The following is a 22,745-nucleotide window of genomic DNA, read 5'->3' on the forward strand; positions in this document are numbered from 1 at the left end:
TCTGCCTCCGGGTTAGGAGGGTTTTCTTAGCTCCATTTTTTTAATATATATTTTTTTTCAAAATGCTCTGGGCAAGTAAGCTTTTGTTCAAAAACAAGTATTGTTGTGTTTAAAGTAATGCATGTTTGACAGGTTATGTATTGCACATAATGTATACATGATGAGAAACAAATTCAGTGATATGATGATCATTTTGCATGAAATATGTTACATAGCGAAACACCTTTCAGAAAGATTTCAAGCACCTCTATCTGTCTCAGTTGCCCTAAATGAAACCCGACAAAGACATTATCTTCTGCTGCCATGATCTCATGCCGACCATGACCACATAAATTCACCCACACCATGTCTCCCTCAGACAGCTGCACTGTGCTACTGATGCTGGCCACCTGGCTACATTTATCTGGGAGACGAGTGTGATACACTGAAACCAAAGTATCTCCATTCTGATATATGGCACACTGAGCCCGTCCACACTCGGACATGTGCACAGGGAAGTGATAAAGTCCCTCCAGAGGGCAGGTAAAGATGTCAGGACGGTAGGCGTCTCCCTCGTTGGCATGTCCACAAGCTTCAGGACACCAGAGTGGTAGGGAGTGCTGTGAGCGACGTTCAGCTCGGCTTTGAAGGCACTTACTCTTCCTGTGGTGGGCACAGCAAAGCAGATTAGCCATTTGAACTCATAGATTTGCTGTTCAACTCAAGGAACAAAACTCTTTCATTAGGTTTGGCTAAAACAGCGACACACTGAGCCGAAAATCTTTTTTGTAACATCTGCCCTTCCTCACCTGCCCACTAGCTGCTGCCACTGAGTTTTCTGCTCCTGCTCGTCACCTGAACAAGTCACACATAGCTGCAACTAATCTGCAATGAGCTTATACTTTACTGTATGTGGCGAGCAGCTCATAGTTTCTGTAGTCTCTGCAACGTTAGATCAGGTAAGACACCGGTTCTGTCTCCTGAAGCTGATTTTGAGAGCGAAGATTGGACTGGAAATTTCCCCAGACCTATACAATAGCTTACACCTTCCAACATTTCAAATGGTGTGTGTTGTTCTATAACAAGCTAGAATGCGGTTCTTAATAAAAGCTGCATTTGACTCGGCTGAAAAATATATATTTTGATTTTGTGCAACTGAAATATGCAAACATGTGGCCATTTCATGCAGATTCAAACTAATTTGCAGGAAATTGATGATCTTCTAAATTTAAAATAGAGAGTTCGTTGTGTGAATTTCCAATGTTGAAAGCAGAATATATATATTAAAATATATATACATATATTACATGACCATTATTTGGAAGATGCTTTTAGAATTTTCTTCACTCATATTTCTGCAGGAGCAGGGCACCCTTCATGCTGCATAGCTCCGTCACCACCATGTTACATACATAGCCTACTGACTTAGCCTACAGAGAGGATTACACACGGCTGTTAGCAGCGCTCTGTCTGTTAGCCATAGTTGGAGCCTGTTATATATATATATATATCTACCCCCCCCCCAACTCTGAGCCCTTGATCCCTGGGCTAATTCCATGAATCGTCCAAATCTAAATCCACTGATGGAGCAACGGCACATACAGTTAGGAACGCACACACAGCGAGAGCGAGAGCGAGAGAGAGAGAGAGAGAGAGAGAGAGCGAGAGAGAGAGAGAGGCACGGGATGGGGAAGAAATAGAAAGGAGCATATCAAAAACGTCCTTGTTCATTTTGTAAGCATTTATGCTCCTCCCTGTGTCAATTTAGCTTTGATCAATAGTAGGGTCATGTGCCATCTGTGTGCCCTTTATATGCTTCTTTAGAGATGCAACAGCGACCCAGTGTGCCAACTCATCAAAGGGGACCGTCAAGCTTGGCTGACGTCACCCATCCAGCCTCTGTAATCGAAAGAGACGTTAATCCTGCTCCTCTCCAAAGCCTGGCAGTTGGGTGGGGTGGGACAGGGAGGGATATTGAGCGGGACATGAGGAAGGAAGTTGGAGACGGGGGATACGGGAACGCATGTAGGCTTTCGGATAGCAGGCAGACTCAGCACGGAGCCGGACAAGTGAGACAGGTGCTGTCCTAACTGAAAAAGGAAATAAGGCACACAACCGACGTCCTGATCCTCTGCTTAACTTCCGGGACATCTGAGGGTTCGGGACCCCCCCCCATCCCCCACCCCACCCCACCCATCCAGGCTTCGCCCTGGAGGCCAAAAGCCTCGCTGAGGCCTCTGCGGAGGGGGAATGCTGTGGGGGCTGCTCACCTCCTCTTGCACCCCCTCTAGTGTCACCTGTACTTATTGTGGAGGACACATGCTTCACCACCGTGGAGCTGTGCCAAGATGGAGAAGACATCTGCCTGACTGCAAGTGAGGGGTAAGAGGCTGCTGAAATTTGTGTGTGTGTGTATTTCAGGAACAAATATTATTCACACTGGCAAGAACTATGGGGTTTTACCCAGGTGGAAGCTGTCTTAATGTACTCAACATGACCCCTCACCTGACTACAACGAGAGTTCGCTCTTGATGCAGGTGAACAGTAAAGTGTGTATCTTCTGATCAAGAAGATGAGATCAGGCGAAGTCAAACAGAAAGATGAGATGAGTTTAACTCATCAAAGTAGTAAACATAGTTAAAAAAACAGTTTCCTCACAAGGTCTATTTAGTCGCTATTCTGGAGCTTTTGCGAATCATACAATCAACAGCCCTTGAAGTTTGCTCAGCTGTCATTGAACTAGACGTTCGCATTTCTTCTGAGCAATTTAGCAACTTCTCATTTATGTTGGCTTAAAAATTTAGATTGCAAAAGTTCATTCCTGACTTTGAACAGTTGTTTGCAAAAACAACCTCACTTCATGCTTCATTTAGTAGCTGCTGTGAAGCTTTTGGGCCTAATAAATGGTGCAACTTGGTACAAGGGTTTCCTTTAGTCCTGAGCATAATGTTTAAATCACGCAACAGTCTCTGGTGATTCTTGAGAAGTGTAAAACAGGAAGCCCTCTTGGCCTGCTGTAATGGTACCTCAGGATTCTTCAGCTCATTTCATTTATTTCATTGGAACAGCATGTTGCAATGAAACCTTTAAAGAATTTGTGGCCCATTTATCTCACCATTATCTGTCTGAATTGACAGGAAAGTGGCTGCAGAAAGACAAGAAGTCCAGCAGTTAATATAGAACTGAAACGAGATGATAAATAAATTGTTGCTGTGGTAGTGCCAGGTAAATAAATGCTTACCACTTAGTTTTCTGTCTAGTTTATTATAACACTTGAAATCGCTTCTATCACAATTTCCTCTTCTTGATCATACTATTAGTGAGTCACACTCAGTTTTGCACGTAGAGGCATCTACATTTAGATGTGTATTTCACTGACCATTGGGCTCGATTTAAAATCTCCCCATGAGTCCTGTGTATCATTTCAACTGAACATTTCAGATATATTCTCATTTAATTAAACTCTATATCTTCCCTTCAACAATTTCTATATTATAATATTTTTTTATTGTTATGTACATTTAAAAAAAATAGTGTTACTGCATGTTTGATCCTGTGGCGTACAAAATACAGCCCTCAGCACAAACCAAGACTGACTGACTGAGCTGAAACGTACAGGTGTTTAGAGGAAGTGTATATGAGGGGGATTACATGGAGGTTAAGCTTCTTCATCACAATAGCTGAAAGTTTCCATCCCAGGTGGCACACAAACAGCTTAGCGTGACACAGTTGTCAGCAGCATAATATCAGAAATTGAATTGTAGGGCTGCGCATATTCACAAGTGGGTCAAAAATGATAGCATCCACCCAAAGCTGATCCTATTTAGACGAGAACAGGGCGGCCTCGTTTTGGGGGTTGTGCAAACTGGCTTAGTGTTCCTTCATTTGTCATATCAAACAACGAACTTACGGATGTTGATGGAGACACTAAGCCTGAAATGTGTCACATTAAGTCAGTCAGAAATACAAATCAGGGTTGGGGGAGGGAGAGAGAGAGCGAGAGAGAGAGAGAAATCAGCTGATGCAATTTTTTGAAATTCTCAATTGTTAAAATGTAATTAATGTAGGCCTACTGCTTGAACTAAAGCATGCTTCTCAAATTGTCTATCTCATGGCAGACACGTGTGTGTGTACTTGCATATAACCAAATTAAAGAATGAACCATAAAGAGGTACAAACGCTGTATATCTTGGAACAAGATTAACGGTCTGCTGCCAGGCTAGCAGCTTAATGGGGCTGCACTTTGGCACAGAAGTGTGTTGAGGTAGATGCTAATGTTAGCATGCTAACATGCTCCCAATGACAATGCTATCATTTGGAAGTTTAGCAGATATAAAGTTCACCAATCCCACCATCTTAGTTTAGTGTGTTATCATGTCAATATTTGCTTATTAGTATTAATATATAATATGATATTGACCTGGAAATAAATTACATTACTATATTCTGTTTTGAAACATATACCTTTCCAAACCTCCTTTTGTTATTCATTCTGCATCATTTTCTGATGACCATCCTTTAATATTGAGTCAGCTGTGAGAATTAAAAGCAAAATCTAATTCATATCTTATCTCCTCACATTTACTTCATAAACGTCTAGCCATGATTTTATTTGTACTCAGGGTTTCTGCCCCTCGTGTGCAGCGTCTACTAGACCGCATACATACTGATATATAATGAATCTGCTGCATATCTATGCCCTCTGTGTGACATCCTGCTGTTCTCTATCCAAATATCTCAGTGCATTCCCGCAAAGGAAATAGTTTGAGTTCCTTCCTTAAGTTGAAAAAAAGTTGCCTCATTTTAATAATGCTGCTCTTAGCAAATATCAAAAAGTACCCGACACAGGGTCTAAAAACAGAAAGACTGGAGATTAGATCTGTCTTTCAACTGAAATTTCATTAAAGAGTAAGCAAGATTTAACAGATTGTGTCACTACACCAGGCCTCTGAATGACAACAAACCATGATTGGTACTTATAGCAGGAGGACAGACAGTGAGACACAGTGAGAAGAGGAGAGGGGGATAAAAAGAGGATTCGTACAGATCCTCAGTCCTTCTTAATCCCTCGTCGGCTTTTCTGGAGACCATAAACAGATTTAAAGTTGGATGTGGGCACAGGCTCATGCATGTAACTGAAGCATGTGATGAATTTACAGATACTGTGGACACAACATACAGTCTGATAAAGGGAAAACGATCGGGACTTTAAAGGAAACAGAGCTGACTGTGATGTTTGGTGAAAATAGTGGCTGAGAGATGACATAAAGGTCCCCAAAGAATTCCGCTTCTAAGGCGCACAGCCCTTTGTAAGAGCTCACAGTGCAAAAACAGCATTTTTGTTCTGCCGGGCTCCCTGTAAGAACACAAAATATGAGCGACAGCGGACATAATCCATTTTGCTATCAAACCCTATTTGCACTAATCTGTAAGTATGTGTGTATTCCAATGTGTGTGTTTGTGTGCGTTAGGAGACTCACAAACTCGCACACAGTCACATAATTCACATATTCAGACCGGCTTTGGCCAGTGACATGCAGGGCAGAAAATCTCTGACCAATCAAAAGCCTGGATGTCGGATACTGTGGTACTACTGTAATTCAGGGGGGGGGGGGGGGGGGGGGGGGGGATTCATTTCATCCAGTGCCACTCACTCACTGTCCAACTGAGGACCTCTGCTGTGCTGTGGAACACTTATAAGAGTGAGAGAAACAAGGCCATGTAAGCAGTCAGTTGGCTGAATTTTGGCAGTTTTCCACGTAGTTAGCTGTCAGTCACTGCAGATTTGCGTGGTTTGTTGTATTATTCTACGAGGCAAAGATCCGATATAATGGTGTGGAGGATGTTAGCAGTTTTAATTTTCTTCACAAGACTATGATCAATTAGAATGACATCTTTTGTACAAAACTATGAGGGACCTTTGTTTCTAAAAGAACAACATCTTTTACCAAGGCTGGCTTCATATTGGCAAAAGGAGGAGAATGTCTCCATGGTGAAAAAGGCACTTGTTCCTTGACGGTGTATGTTTGTTTCTAATCTCTGTTATGGCTTTGTTTCCTCTGCAGATACATGGAGGAGATGAGCAGAGATCCAAACTGTGAAGACATGCAAAGGAGGGACCAAAGATCATCATTCCAGGTACGTTCCATCATCATACCGTGACCAGACTGTGACCAAATCGGGTTGAATTTATCGCACCAAGATAATACAATAGCTTCAGATGAAATGTCAACAGTAGTGAAACCCATGAGACACAAAAAGTACAGTATTGTGTGTATGTGTGTGTGTGTGTGTGAGAAAGAGATGTAAGATAAATCAATATGAGAGTGGTCAAAACTGATTTAAAAACTATTAAAACAAATGCAGTATGAATGTATTTTTGCCGTAAACTAAACTTACTTTCGGTAGGACTTTTCTGCTCAATTCTCAGTAAGCTCTCTCGCCTTTTCCTCCAGATCTTCCCTGACCCCGTCGAGGTTGTGCTGGACCCAGCAACCACCTTGAACAGGCTGGAGCTCAACCATGTGAAGGAGCGTCTACCCTCCATCGTGGTGGAACCCACGGAGGTGAGCGAGGTGGAGAGCGGAGAGCTGCGCTGGCCCCCGGAGAACATGGACATGGAGGAAGACGAGGAGGACCTGTTCTTGGAGCAGTGCATCCCTCCTGCAAACATCGCAGACTGGGGAGAAGAGGAGGAAGAGGAGACATCGGTTATACTGAACGAGCAGCATGGCTTGACACTCATTGGTTAGTTGCACATGTTATCATACTCCCTGCTTTACATTCCTCTAGTGATTAGAAAGATACTATTTTTAAACATCCTAATGCTCTGCATTGGATGCCTTTAATTTGGTAGAAAGCTTTGGTTTCAAAAGCTTTAAGAAGAAGTCATGACTGTAAAAAAAGAATAAAAAAAGCCACTGTCAGCAGCACTTCATTTTGGTTTCTCATTTGACAATATATTACTAATGGAAAAACCAACCCACTACCGTCATTGTTCACACAGTCAGCACTTATTCCACACCACGCTTCTCTAATTTTTGGTGTGAAAATGTGTGTGTGTGTGTGTGTGTGTTGGAGACTTGATGCCACTAAGAAACTTGTATTTCATGGCAAACAAAACCAAATAATTAGCACTGTATTACAGGAGATCATCACACAGAGTCAGCATTTCCAGGGTGCCTTGTTTCTCTCATTTTGGGACAAAAAGAAAAGTGTGTGTGATTATATATTATGTATCTTATCTCATCTTATCTTAAATACACCTAGCAACACCCTAACAACAACCCAAATACCGTAATAACCTGATCACTTGGCAAAGCAAAGGCAAAGCATTATCAACCAAAGTCCATACTGGAGTCTTTTAGTATCCACATACGTACTCCAGCTACCACTTTCAAAATTCAAGCAACTGCCTCTAGATTAACAATACACGATCATCTAGATTTTCTTTAAAAATCTGATTATCTGATAAAATGTTGATGTGTTATATTCTAGGGTTGCTTTCTAGCCACATTCAAAAGCAGAAATTCAAAATCTTCTCTTCTCTTAAGACTAGGCAAGCTTTTCCTTTTTGCTTTTATTTTGACAAAAACTCTTACGTTACAGCTACAATAAAAGGGAAAGATATTCCATGATGACTTTGTGTTCTAGTTTACATGTTTCAGGAACACATTTTTTTGTTAGTTTTCAAATGTTCTCGATGCCGAGAGCTCAAAAACCTGATCGGAGTGACTGTGTGGGAGATAATGCTGAAAATGCGAGGTGTACACTGTTTTGTGCACTGTGCAGTAACACCAAAACTTTGATGTGAATTGTTTGAAGACATAGGATAAAGACAGTGTCCTTTTTTTCTGCAGACCTTCAGTCAGATGCATTTAGAGATGACACCCCCACCCTTCCACCCAGCAGCGCTCCAGCCCTCAACTGACCCAGCGAGGAAACATTCTGCTGATGACAACTATGAGATAACAACCCAGAGTTTGACAGCGACAGATAGTGCAAAAGATTGAACTGAAAGCCAATGTTGATGAAGAGGAAACCACAAGTACCAAAATATGTTATAGATGTCAAACACCAATAAACAGCTGCACACCGACTCTGAGACTTATATCCACATTAATATGCATATAGATACATGCCAGCAGGCATGAGAACAGACACACAGAAACACAAACACACATTCTCACACACACACAATTTGGTTGCTGACGGTGGTGCAAGACATTTCAGCAATACTGTGTTTGCTGTTTTCTTTTCTACTTCTAAAAAAACTTTTGCTGACGTTAGAACTTTATGTGTCATTTCCCGTCTTATTTCCTAATTTTTAAGGTCTCACTGATGTCAATGGGCTAAAAGGGAACACCCTGCTAACCAATTTTCTTTAGTTTGTGCTTTGTTAATTTTTACTTCATCTCTGTACCTTATTTAACATATTGCTCATAGTCATGATTTTGACCCCACAGGTGGCTTTTGAGGACATTTACTTGGTTATAGCTTCAGTATAATATGTATTAGGCGCTGCTCTGGGCCCACTTGCTGCTGTCCTGAATCTGTGGAGCATTTCGAAATGACCACATCCATTGGTTATATAATGTCTCATTGTGCTTTATGTGAGTGACACATTCTGACTAATGTTGGGGTCTTAAAATCAGCAATTTCTACAATGTTACCAAAATGACCGGTCATAAACTTTGTATCTTTTTGGCGGACAGGAGTGGACATTCAGTTTGTTGTCAGCCATGTTGAACCAAAAAAAGGCAGGCAGCTCTATAGTTGCTTTTCATTAACAGTTGTAGACACCATTGAGAATTGTAGTTGTGTTATAATGCTCTCATTTGTGTTTAGGCTGATCTGTGAATAACTTGTATATATGGAAAATTTGTTGTGTTATTACAAAATGATAATTATGAATTTGTCAATAAAGTATTTTGTCCCACTAATGCGTATAATTATTTTTTTGTTGCTGAGGGTTTGAATCACGTTTTTTAATATTTAAAAAGGAAATTCTACCTAATAAATCCACTAATAATTGTTCTTGAATCTAAATTACAAAATGATATATATGAAATGTGTAAATTGACTTGAAAACTATCTACAAACCACACTTTTTGTTTAAATTCAACTGTTTCCAAAGAAGATGTCTTAGTTAATATTTTTTGTTGGGATATTGTGCAAGTGTGTGTGTGTGTGTGTGTGTGTGTGTGTGGGTGTGTGTGTGTGTGTGTGTGAGAGAGAGGGTATAAAGCCCTTTTGAAAGCGTAACGGCTTCATAACTTCCTCTCAACAGTGAAGCTGCAACAGACCACTGAAATTGTAAGTTGAAAAAAAAATACACATTTTTAAGTTTGAAATGCTTCTGTTATATTGTGACTAGATTTCAGCTCGAATGTATCATCTGTAATGATTGTGTTGGGCTAATTGATGGACTTATCTATAGTTTCACAACTATGAAAGATAACATTTGTTTTACACTAAACATTTGTCACACACCAAAATAAATCATGTTGTCCATCTATTTATAATAATTTCAGTGTGATAAAAACATTATTGTAATGCTTGACAATTTTTCCATTTACAGCTTCAGCCATGGATTACTTTTTTGAGGACTCCAATTACGAGTTTTTTAATTTAAATTTAACCAATTATACGGACTACATACTGCCCGAGTTTCCCGACACTTTGACACCTAAGATTCAACCGATCCAGATCGCGGCTCTGGTCTTCTACGGCCTGGTGTTCCTGCTGGGTGTCCCCGGTAATGCTGTGGTGGTGTGGGTGACGGGGTTCTGCATGCCCCGCTCTGTCACCTCCATCTGGTTCCTCAACCTCGCGCTGGTCGATCTCCTGTGCTGCCTCTCCCTCCCTCTGCTCATGATCCCTCTGGCCCATGACGACCACTGGCACTTTGGGCCGCTGGCCTGCACGTTAGTCAAGAGCCTGTTTCACCTGGTGATGTACTGCAGCGTCCTGCAGCTGGTTCTGATCAGTGTGGATCGCTGGATGATGGTCAGCAGACCCATCTGGTGTCAGAACAACAGGCGACCCAAGCAGGCCGTCTGCGGGTGTGTTGCAGTCTGGTGGTTGGCCCTGGTGGGCAGCATCCCCCAGTTCGTCTACACCAAGCAGATCGAAGCGGGTGAAGACAAGAGAGAGTGCGTGACGGTGTACACGACACTCGGCTCCTGGCTCGTCACGTCCTACCGCTTCCTGGTGGGATTCATCCTCCCATTCGTGGTGATCGTGGTCTGTCACTTGGTGGTGTACATGAGAGCGCAGAGCGGACTGTCCAGGGGTCGGACGCGCTCCAAGCGCACGCTGAGGGTCATCATCGCCGTGGTGCTGAGCTTCTTCCTGTGTTGGCTCCCACTGCACACTTTGGACTTCATCATATTGACGGTCCCTCGGAGTTCTGATCACAGGCCCAGAGTTTACCTGGCACAGGTCTTGGCACTGTGCCTGGCGTACTTCAACAGTTGCCTCAACCCTCTGCTCTATGTGTGTCTGGGCCGGGGCTTCAAGGAAAGCATGAACCGCTCCTTGCGCAACATAATGCACTTCATCAGCGAGGACCCTATGACCAAGGTGAGCATCACCAATAACGACACCAAGAGCTCGAGCAACGGAAAGGAGACGACCAAAATCTGATGTTGTGTCGACACTTCTCTCCTGGACGTGGGCATCCTAAACACTGAGTTTTCATCATAAACTGTCTGTGTTCAGAATTGACACAAACAAACTCCATCTAAAGAACTAACTTCAACATTTGAACGTGTGAGCACACCAACCCTGCTCTTTCACAAGCTATTGTGAGGAGTTTTGCCAATGCAGTTGAATGAAATGCAAAGATGTTATCATGATTGCCTCAAGATTGAAAATCAGGAACTATTTTGCCAACCTGCAATATTTCCTGTGGAAACTCTCACGCAACACCACTTCTTATTTCTGCTCCTATACAAGGATGATATCAGAACCTGTTTGAAGGCATTTATGTTATAAATGATCTGATCTTTGTATTGCTTTTTGTTTCGTATAATTCAAGTTTTTTGTTATTAATAATGAATACATTGTTCTTGTATAATACTTACCGGTATAAAACACAGACCATGTCCCCTTGTGTAACAGTAGTCTGCTATGCATAGACCACAAGAGGGAGCTACAATCTAAATCTCTGATGCTCAATGACCAAAGTGCATAGAGTTGCATATGGATCCTGGGCAGAGGACCAAAGTGTGTCAGACCCTAAAAACAAAAAGGACAATTTAGTGATGTTTGTAGGTTTGTCAAATAAATTCAGTTCAGACAAATGCTCCACTTAGCATGTCTACAAAAGTCTATTAAATGTAAATGAATTATCCTTTTTTTGGTACCACTTGCCCAATGCATATTTATGTTAATGTATGATGTTTTGAAATGGATGTTGTTGTACCAGGGCAATTAAACAAAACAATAAAAATATGCGTTAAAGTACGAAAATGAAGAGGAAAAAGCCTTTATTTACAAACTACATTCATTCCAAACAAGGCCACGTGATGGTATATACAGAAACACACAATTACAAGAGTGTCCAATTCTGTGTCAATATGTTTCAATTAATATGTGCACTTATACATACTGTATGTGCGTGCATGCATGTACACCGGTGCCTTACTACGGCCTCTACTAAACCCATTCCTTACTCACAGACCTGTTGATGCTCATTGGTCCCTGCAGCACAGTTTACAAAGAGGCAGAGCTGAGTACCTGTGAACAATGTGGACATTCCCTGCTCAGAGATTAACAATCAGACCGTCAATTTTGTTCACTCCTGCACAAATTAGAGATTTATTTTCCCTATAGGACGCAGGCTAACTGCAAGACAAATCCTTACTGTAAAGCTTCAAGTTGTACCACACACCGGAGTCATGTTTTTACTAGTGAAGTTTCAGAATGATAACCTAATAATTCCTGGAATGAAATATGTAATCTAATACTGATTTTTGGGAAAATAGAGACAGTGTTCGAATGGTACACTCCAGTTAATTCCATTACAGGCTTTTATTCAGTGCAGAGCAAGTCCTTGCAAAATTTGAGCATACACTTTCCAATAATGAATGAATAATCTATTAATAATTATTTGGGTTTAAATTGAGCTGTTGCCCCAGATTAGGACCACATTACACAGTTCTTTCCAGGAAACGTCCAAGGAAATTAGTGGGACATTTTAGACCCGTCAAATAGAGTGAAGTTACCCATATTTCTTAAAAAAGTCAGTGTCATAAATTATTTCTATTTAATTTCTAGAGCTCTGGTGTTTAGCAAGACTTGAAGCTTTTGACAATGTACCCATTAGTTGTGTAGACTTACACTGTATGACCAATTAACCACACATCTATGATTAATGAACTATAAGGCCAACAGGCATCAGGACTGACAAATGGCAGCATATTCAGTCACTTCAGTGTGGTCCATGTCAACGCTGTGCAACTATGCATCACACCAATTATCATCAATTAGAGCAGGGTAATGCCCATTAGTCTGGTGTCTGATGGCTGTCAACTACAATATAAATTCAACCAGATGATCTCTAGCAGATCTTTAATCGTGCCCATTAATGTAAATGTCTCTCACTACAAACATACTGAAATTAGAGGTAGGTAGCGTGTCAAAACTGGATCGGTTAGTTAACAAATGATCGGTGACCAAAAGTAGCAGGCACACAGTGTTGCTCTGACAATGGCTTTACAACACAGTAGAAAAGTTCATGGGTTTAAAACAGATGTGAGCATTTCCTCAAACAGTAGTCATGACTTTGAGGGACCCTGAGCGGAATCTGAGGATCTTCTTTTTGAGAGCATGAGAGGCTTTGATTTTGACAAAGGCTTTTGGTTGAGAGGGGGCGTTGGCGGCTGCCTGTGGTGACGGTGAGGATGAGGAGGAGGTAGAAGCAAGGCGTGGCGGCAGCTGCTGGGGCCACACAAGCCCCCCGCTCTCGTCGGAGTCACTGGACAGCGAGCTGGAGGCCGGGGAATACACCTCGCTCATGCTGGACTCGGACTCGGCGGGGGCGGCACCAGCGCCAGCACCAGCGCCAGCGCCAGCGTAGCCCTCCTCTCCATGACAGAGAGGGGCTCTCTCCTGGAAGTCGGGGTGCCAGCGCTGGGTGTGCTGCTGCTGCTGCTGCTGCTGCTGCTGCTGGTAGTTCTGGTGTTGGGACTGGGGGCAAGAATGGCCGTGGCGAACTTTACGTGGTGGTCGTCGATGTGACTGCCCTGCTATGGTCTCCCCTTCGTCCTGACTGAGCTCCAGGTTGGAGCACCAACGTCGGCTCCCGTTGTCGCTGTTGATGCCCGCCTGCTGTCCGGCGACTTGGCCTTGGTTCTGAGCAAGATCCCCTCTGCCTTGGTGCCTCTCGGTGGTGCTGTACCTGCGCTCAGGTAACACTCGCTGGCCCAGGAGGCTGTTTTCAGACTGGGATCGACTGGTTTTACTGCTTGATTTCTTGGCTCTCTGTCGCTCATTGTGGCTCTTCTTAGAAGTTCTGGACTTTTGGTGGTCAGGAGAGGTGACAACATGGTTGGGCTTAGGCTGCTCTGGGTTGTAGTGTCTGGGGGAGCGCACAGGGGCATGGCAGGCATGCCCAGGGATATAATGAGCACTTACTAAATTGTGCTTGTGATGAATAGGGAGTTGTGGATGTAAGTAATGCTGGGGGGATGGGGGTTCACAATAAAGGTCAAGAGCCCCAACACCACATTTGGGGTCCAGCGAGGGCAGAGGTGATTGTAGCCTCTCAGCCAGGGAGTGTGGCCTGGACTGGGGGTAGGGCAGAGCAAGATAACAGTCCTCCTCCAAAGATGGGGCCTCTCCTCCACAGGCCTCCCCCTCTTGCGGGTCACAACCCCAGCCCTGGCCCTTAGGGTTTGCTGAAAGGTCAACGTGGGGCTGAAAGTGGGGGTCAGGAAAGTGTTGCTCTGTGGTAAGAGAAGGAGTTCTCCGGTGTAGGGAGCTGTGTCCGGAGGCACCGCAGTACGGGGGGTCGGGGCACAGGGTGGTGCGAGGCTGACACGGCCGCGGTGCGAGGGTATGACGGTGGATGAGACTTAGGATGTAACCCTCTACCCTCAAAGCCTGCTGGTAGTCCTCCTCTGTGAGCTGATCCTCTGCAGACTGTTGCTGCCAGGCTCCGCTGGTGTCCCACTGCCACGAGTCCGCCGCCGCGCCTTCCTCGGCGATGCCCTCCAGAGGCGGGTGAGGGGCAGAGAAAGAGCGGGGTAGGGTGGTGCGTATGGCTGGCACATCCAGTTCTCCATTGATTATTAGGGGGTCTCCTAATAACAGAAAATAATATAGTTGTAGGTCAGGGTGCAGGGGCATAATTATTATACCACATACAAAAAAGACAATCTACAAATTAGACATAAGCAATAGTGCATGACGCAGAAACTTCACTCCAGAATGCAAAGTCAGTAGTTATTCTACAAGATGTCCGGGACTCAATGCTTTGTTTCACATCTAATCTATGCCTTGGTGCCGATTTTAAACATATGTTTTCATTTAGTGAATTATTAAATCTTATAAAACAGTGCGCTTGTATGGATCTATCTCAGCTGTGGTGGTTGCAGCTTGTTCTTTCCACCTGATCTCCACCGCATTTCCTGACTATCGGGCTTCGAACAACCTATATGTCAGCAATGACAGTAAATCCATACTCAAAATAAATCAGTTGCTGCATCTATGTTTTTTAATGTCTATGGATTATTTGCAAGACAATAGATACCAGATAAGGATAAAACATCTGCCATCTTCTCTTGATGTTAGAAAAAGGAGAAGAAGAGATGAATACATGCTCTGATTCGAACGGTTGACAATGCAAAGAGTACAATTATACACAAAAATGGGTGTTGCTTCACTTACACATAGACCAAGAATACTTTTTATGTAGTTGTGTACCTCAGTCTTTCCAGATCTGCTAATTTTTCTTACCCACAGACTTTGGCCTGTCGTTGGTGTAAACCCAGGGGGAGACTGTCTCTGTTGGCTCTGTGGGACCAGATCTTCCTTTAGGCGATTGACCCTCACTCGACTCATAGAAACCTTGGAAATACAATTAGAGAAAGAGAGAGTGGATGACTATCCCCTTTATTATACAATTCACTGATCGTTCCAGTTCTCTAAAAATATGCTTCTTGATGCAGGCAGTGGAAATATGCCACAAAATATTACAAGCAACTGGAGCATGAACGAATAAGAGGAGAAATAACATGACAAACTCATTACAAGCGTATATCAAAATACAAAGGGACAAAGAAACATGAGTTTCCTGGCGTAGATTATGTTAACAAAAAGCGCATAAAAGTGCACATTTAGAAAGCGGTTAACTGCATGTAAGGGTTGTGATACCAGAAAAGGTTTATAACTGTGGAAGTACCAGAACTCGGCCTACTGTCGCCTGCGTCTCCTTGAGCGCCCTCATGGCAGCCATAGTCAGTGTCGATCCTCAGCTCTCCCACCTGCTGTTCCAGCGCCTGCATCAGGCCCCATGGGGAACTCTGAAGGGCACTCTGAAACATAAACACACACACACACACACACACACACACACACACACACACACACACACACACACACACACACACACACACACACACACACACACAGGCTGTTTTCTTGATGTCTGTATTTGATTAGTCTGTTGAGAAGTAATTTTTAAGTAGACAGTAAGAGGAAACAATCAATGATTTCTACAACAAAGCAAGAAGTTCCTCGCAATAAAATGACTGGTTTGCAGAAACACTAATGACCGACACACAGCTGTGCATCCTTCATTATAAACTCTGAAATTTCAACGCAAGGGTTTTATATTATGGGTGGATGGGTTGTATTTGAATAAAGGTAAACATTTTAATAAATTGTGTGTAAAATAGACAATAATTTAGCAAGCAGACGTTGCATTATTTTATCAACAACTGCAATTATAACCATTTATATGAGAAACAGTCACTTTATATCCAAAGATGGACATTTCAATCTGATGAGAGAAAGATAATCAATGTAATTATGGTGTTTGTACAATAGCAATGACCCAAACGAGCAAAAACACAAATTGCCACAACTCAGATGTGGATTCTCCTTCACTAGTTACTAAAATAGAAATGCGGATATCGCAGGTCATCACTGTGCATCCATATCTGTCACCGGGTTCTCAGAAGCAGTGAGTCAGAACATGAATAATTCAAGGTCTGTAAAGGGGGAGGGGGAGGGTCTTTCATGTGATCACATTCACTCACATGCTATCCAGATATGCAGACAAAAGTGCTTGCTCACACTGCTAACATAGACAGAGTCAAAAAACACAATTTAAGAACAGAGAAACACACACACACACACACACACACACACCAGAGTAAAATTGGACATGCTCGTTCAGCCTGCCAGACAATTTGCGCCGGTCTCATGTCGACATCATCTGACACACGTACTGACGTCTATAAACACTTGCACGCAAGCTTGTCCACATGGATTGGACAGACACACACACACACACACACACACACACACACACACACACACACACACACACACACACACACACACACACTCTACAATCTAATGATTTATGTTATGGTACGTATATTTTGTCACCAAAAGGAAGGCGAGACACCACAATGTGACTGTGTTATAAGATTGATGTCCCCACAAGGTATGTAAAACACACACACACACACTTCACTCTACAATGTAATGATTTATAATAATGGTACGTGCATTTTGTCCCCATTTTGTCACCAAAAGGAAGGCGAATCACCATAATGTGACTGTGTTATAAGATTGATGTCCCCACAAGATGTGTAAAACACACACACACACACACACTTAATTTTGTTGGCGATACTGTTGGCACTCGAGGCTCATTAAGAGACTTCATTACCAGAAGATTGAGCATGTCCTCGCGACAAGGTGACACTTTTTACATTACAAACCTGCTATGATGGAGCACCTCAGACGACTGTTACAGTCTTCTGCATTCCCTGAGCACTGTCTTTGTACATTTGTGTGTCTGTGTCAATAAAACGCTGCCTATAGAAATGAAGAAACGGTCCTTTGGTGTGCAAAACAGCTATTGAGAAATGATCAAAAAGCACAGTTTGTCATAGAGAGCCCTTTTAGCCGTGCTTATGGCATGGGCGGCAACGTCGGTCTATCGGTCAACCCACCGATTTGGTCCAGGATGAAATATCTTAACTATTGTTTGATGGATTGCCATGAATTTTAAAAAAATAAATTCATGGTGCCCAGAGGATAAAGTCGGCTCACTATGGTAACCCCCTGACCTTTCCTCTGGTGCCACCATGAGGTCAATATTTCTTTCTTTGTGAGATCAACCAATTAAAAGGGGAAACATCCATCAGGTCTGCGTGAATGTGGCTTAGAAGAAGATACGGTGGAACGTGTTATTTGTCACTAATAGAAGTATGAAACACAGAGAAAAGCTAAAGAAGGACTTTAAGAATTGTGGGGTGGGAGTATTGAATCTAAAGAATATATTTAGCATCGAGGAAGGAAAATATAAAGCTTTGTTTGAGAAAAAGAAGAAGAAGAGTCTTGACAACCATTAGATGGATAACCGTGTAATTTGGTACAGGCTTTCATTAGTCACATTTCTATACCAAATAACATTTACATAACTCCCAACCTCCTTCATAGCTCAAACTTAAGAAAACAAAGCATGCGTTTGTCTCTCGCTGCATGATTTATCTCTTCAAAACTGCAAGAATAAAATCCTAGACTACAGGAAGTCTGGACTACCACTCAGAGTGATCTTTTGGTCAGTGCGCCAATCGGTGCTTGAGCTCCGACTCCTTTGTCCCGCAGACTAAATGCGGTCATGATGCAAACGCTGTTGAGGGGCAATTGACCCAAGCTAACCTATGCTGCCCACACAACCTCTTCACCCCAAACACTGCCACTCCTTTTGTCCACACAAGAGCGCTTATTGTCTTACTATAAACAAAGCATTAGCATCACTACTTCAATATGGTTTTGTGTGTCAGAAACGAAGAGTGGGGAGCTTTGTTTTAGCTACTGGTGTGGCGTAGAGAAATAGCTGGGAGGAGGGGAGACTATTGGAAATCAATTAATCAATCATGAGAATTAACATAATTGATTGCTTGCCGCCTCTTTGTGGCCATGCCCACAAATGCACGCGCACATGCACACGCCGCGGAAGCCATGGAGCTGGTTTGTTAAATTATAATGGTGCAGAAAACAAACAAACCTTTGTGGCCAAACAAAACCAAGCAAACACAATACAACATTTAGTAGTGTGGCTTTGGAGAAGGTTCATACTGTAGTAGGGACCATTTTGCAAGCAAGGCTTTTGATTGTACTCCATTATTAATGGTCTCACACGGGTTCCTTGACACTCTGCACACTGTATCATTACTGTTTTACTGCGTCCCCTGATCCAGGCTGGTGGGGGGATGGGGGAGACAGAGGACACGGTGCAGACAGACTCACCTAGCCATTAAGACGTTACACACTGGGTGTACAGCACATCAGGACAACCTGCTCTTTCAATAAAAATAAATACTGACCAGCTGCAGCAGGTGAATCCAGGACAACATAATGTATGACTATCGACTGATTTCACAGGTTACATATTCAGCTAGTGTGTAGATGAAAAGTGAGAGACCGTTTGACACAAGAATCTCGAGGCCAAGGAGAAAACAAGCTTTTGATTGTGCGAGTGAGGGGCAGTGTAGCGACATTGCAATTCTGCCATCTTAAAAAACAAAAAAAAGGCATGCTATGGACCTTGGCTGTTGAAAAGAGGTTTTTAATCTGTAGAATAGACCTCTTAACGAGGGACCGGTTGAAAGGGTTTGAAACGGTAACGCCAGCCCAGGATATAAAAATACACAGAACAGGACACATGAGGCATGGAGCAGCACTGCTGGACCCTCTATAATTGAAGCAATGTTGTGACTGGCTCCACACAGAGAAGGCTGTGGGAGGCCGGATACACACACACACATATACACACACATACACACACACACACACACATACACACACACTAGACACCATGCCACTGCTTGACTAAACTAGTGACCCCTTCCTTCTTCAAATAGACACACACCTTATAAATGCTTTATTTTAATACGGTGAATTAAATCTGAATGATGAATTCCAATTTGACAGAAGTTGACACAGCGGTGCACCCGGTGTTTACATAAGCGCAGTGGATGGCATTCATTAGCAGGCTCTGACTCCGTCGTACGTGCCCCGAGGCATGGGGAGGGCGGCAGGGTGGGTTGACTATGAATGGAGTCTCTTAAGAGACTTGCACCAGGCTATGCTCATGTGTGGGACCAGCTCAGAGTCCACCTCATGGTGTGGCTGTATACAGAATGTTTGCAAATGTCTGTGTGGATGTGTATATTCATGCACATACATTTTCAGAAACTCGTTTTGCATGTACAAATAAGCTATAATACGCAGACATTTGAGTTCCCTTTTTTCATCTTTGTGTGCCAGCACAAAAGCAGAGGAAACCATCCAGTGATCCACACGAGTGATCGGTCTCTGCTGAGCGGACTAACCGCTCCATGGTCTCACTAATGACGTGCTGCTGTCTTAAAACAAGGACACACACAACCTGATGGACGATAAGCCAGCGGTTTAGCAAAGGCACAAGACTAAAGCAAAACATACTGCAGACACATGCTAAAAATCCGGCACGAGGAAGGTACACATGGTTTCACACATGTACCTATAAACACACACATGCTACTTGTGTGCTACTTTGAATCCTCCAAGTGTATGTGTGTGTGTGGTGGGGGGAGATTAAATTAAACTTGAGGTTTCTAAAAATCAAATCCCCGTCCACACACAGATGTATGTATGTCACACACTCATACACAATTCATGCATTCTTTTCCACTCTCTTCAAACACGCTCAGTAGGTAGCCAAGAGGGAGGTCAGAGCTTCATGCTTTCCCAGCTGCTGTCTGGTGTCCCACAGCTGTCAACACCACACACTGTATGCAGGAGAAAAAGGCCCCTCAGCCCTGTCTGGGGCCACATTCATGTTCAAGGCAGCCACGTGCACGCGCAGGGACTGGCAGCCCCACGGGTCTGTTGTTTAAGTGTCACACCGTGAACGGGAGAATTTTGGAGACTTTAACCTACATGGAAGATGAGATTGGGGATTTGGCTCGGACGCAGATGGTGACCTGAAGACTCAATTTGAGACTTCAATAAGAGTAAAAAAAAAAGTATTCTCAGAGGATTACCCCGTGTGATTACTCACACGCTTGGGTAAGCAAAACAGTTAATAAAACATCGATTCGCAGATGCGTTGGGCAGAAATTGAAAACGGGAATATACGCAGCCCCGTGTGGGGAACGGGGGACGGGGGACGGGGGGGGGGACGGACGGGTGTCACTCCTTCACTGGTGTGGAGATTTGCTGCTTCCCGTCAGTGTGTGGGTGAGACGCCAGGCTGAAATGCGCTGACAGCTCCACCGGCACCAGGGGAGAGGAATTCACAAGATAGATGTGTGTGCGCACTGCAAAGATTTGACCCTCACACATTCCATGCATCTTTCAAATTGGTTTCAAAATAAAATTAATCTTTGTTTTCCATTGGAATTAAAAAACAGTCCACACACGCCCGGATGAGCAATCATTAAGGCCCAAATGGATCACAGTGCCCATATTATGCCATACCCTACGGCAGGGCACAAGGTCTAGCTCCTACGAGCCTCATCCTCTCACTGGGGCCTCGTTCGGAATCATTAGTATTCAGCTCCATACGCGCCTATTGTTAGACCCCCGGCGGAGGAGCAGGAGGGAGGAGAGAAGGAGGTGTGAAGAAGGGGCGGCTGATTTAATTTCTTTTTCACCCTCTTTAATAATGGCTTCCTATTGTAGCAATGTTGAGACAGCGGGCTGCGCGAGAGCAGCGGCCGAACACAAACGAAACTCCCAGACCCAAAAATTAAACTTAACTTAAAGCAGCATAAAGAGGAATACAATAAAATACACACCATAAAGAAACAACATTATTTACAGTGCTGGGCTCATTGGTGCGTGAAACTTTCCTGTGGGAGATGGTTATGCTGTCACCCAAAGTTGCATTTTTCTTGGTTAACCCAGTTTGTAATTATCATGTTAATCCTGGGAACATATTTGTCGCAACTTTGCTCGAGCTCGACATGAGAAAAGCCACCTCATCAATTATTTGGAAGATTGCTTATGACATAAAAATGTTAGCAGTAACAGCAATATACAAGTGGGAGATATAATTCATCCCTTTATGATCTGTGGAGAGCACAAATAAGAGCTTGTTAAGTAGTAAAAGCTACAAAAGTCCGTGATGAGGGAACAATGGGCCATTAAATAGTGGGTCTGTGCTACAAACGGCGGGTGCTCCACCCCCTGATTTCGTTACCCACAGGCATAAATCTCAGCCCAAAGCACAGAAACGCATTACATCCTTTCAAACAGAGGGCCTATTAATCAAGTTGAGTAACTTTTTTTTTTTAGCAGAGAGAGGTCACCTCGACACAAAGGGCGCTGCCCAGACCAAGAGTCCATGTAACGGTCAAACGGATTACAATTAGGATACGCTGTAAAGGCTATTGGATATTTTAAAACTATGTAGGACTATGGGTACGTGGGGTTTTCAACACGGGGTGGGGTGATATGCTGCGAGTCCGCTGGAATCCAAACACGCAGTAAAAAGACGCTCGAACTTCTTACCAGCTGGCGCCTCAGTGTCAAGTTTTCCTGGCCCCAGCTGCTGAAACACGCCAGCTCTCCTCTGGAGCGGTCCTCGAGTAAAGGGTCCCCCAGAGCCAGCGCCCCCAGCACCAGGCACTCCTGCCTCTGCTTGCGGAGCTCCAGCTCACACAGCCCGGTCAGACTCGCCTCCAGGCGCTCCTTGGTCCGACTGCGCTCCACAGTCACCGGGAACGAGAAAGCGCGATGCATGGCCCCCAAAATCCCAGACTTAGATGCACAATAAAAGAAAATTCCTCAACCCCCCCACCCCAACCTTATTCAGCGCTCTCTAATTGGCCCAGATTTACGAGGGCATTCGCTGGCTATAAAATGGCATGCTGCATCCCAATTCCTTGCGATAGTATGGCATCTTTGGAGCTATACATTTTTCTATTTCGCAGCTGTCAAACGCAGCACGGAGCCCCGCCCTCTGCGACCAGCCACGGAGAGAGAAAAAGTGGGAGTCATCCTCCCCTCTTCGCAAACCTAATCTCAGCCTTCATTGGACGCGAGAGGCTGTGGGATTGCTGCGCGTGACGTTGTCCCATCCCCCTTGATTCATTACAGTGACGCGTCGGCCTCACCCCTCTCCCCATCCTGGTCCGGGACTAATGGACCGCTTCAGGGGACGGCTATTTCTGGGAGCGTAGTGATAGACTGGGGCTTTGGTATCCTGACACGACTTAAAACCACGATAGCAATAAAGTAAAGAGTACAGCAATAATCAGACTGATAAACTGGTGAAAGAAGCTGTCACAATGGATAGCAATAACCTCTATGTCAGGGCAAAGTATAAACATGCAAATGCTGTAAATGCAAAATATTGTGAAACGCAGTGAATGGGTTAATGTGACTGTGGTAGCCTACGTCACTGTGATCCTAATCTATAGATCTGTATCAGCTATTTGCGTTTTGTTTTTAGAAAAACGGTATGTTGTTACCTCATTCTCCAATCAGGAATCAAGTTATCAATCCGTCTCCGTCTCGCTGCACGCCTT

The 22,745-nt window shown here is 43.7% G+C and overlaps 3 protein-coding genes across 3 annotated transcripts; 2 read left to right on the forward strand and 1 right to left on the reverse strand.

Moving 5' to 3' along the window:
- Nucleotides 1-1,964: 1,964 nt before the first annotated feature.
- Nucleotides 1,965-8,694, forward strand: lbhl (LBH regulator of WNT signaling pathway, like; the record flags this gene model as incomplete). Its single annotated transcript, XM_079166487.1, has 5 exons — nt 1,965-2,004; nt 2,181-2,361; nt 6,045-6,117; nt 6,435-6,726; nt 7,839-8,694. The coding sequence occupies 5 exons, from the start codon at nt 1,965-1,967 to the stop codon at nt 7,907-7,909; spliced, it is 657 nt and encodes a 218-aa protein (XP_079022613.1). The 3' UTR covers nt 7,910-8,694.
- Nucleotides 8,695-9,567: 873 nt separating this feature from the next.
- On the forward strand, nt 9,568-11,443 carry c5ar1 (complement C5a receptor 1; the record flags this gene model as incomplete). The annotated part of the gene is made up of 1 exon (XM_079166488.1): nt 9,568-11,443. One exon carries the CDS (start codon nt 9,568-9,570, stop codon nt 10,624-10,626), a length of 1,059 nt encoding a protein of 352 aa, XP_079022614.1. The 3' UTR covers nt 10,627-11,443.
- A 1,301-nt stretch (nt 11,444-12,744) lies between these two features.
- Nucleotides 12,745-21,957, reverse strand: dact3b (dishevelled-binding antagonist of beta-catenin 3b; the record flags this gene model as incomplete). Its single annotated transcript, XM_079166586.1, has 4 exons — nt 12,745-14,288; nt 14,944-15,054; nt 15,404-15,521; nt 21,727-21,957. 4 exons carry the CDS (start codon nt 21,955-21,957, stop codon nt 12,751-12,753), a joined length of 1,998 nt encoding a protein of 665 aa, XP_079022712.1. The 3' UTR covers nt 12,745-12,750.
- Between the last annotated feature and the right edge of the window lie 788 nt (nt 21,958-22,745).

Source organism: Pholis gunnellus, assembly GCF_910591455.1.
Source record: "Pholis gunnellus genome assembly, chromosome: 9".
In the NCBI taxonomy this organism is placed as follows: Eukaryota; Metazoa; Chordata; class Actinopteri; order Perciformes; family Pholidae; genus Pholis; species Pholis gunnellus.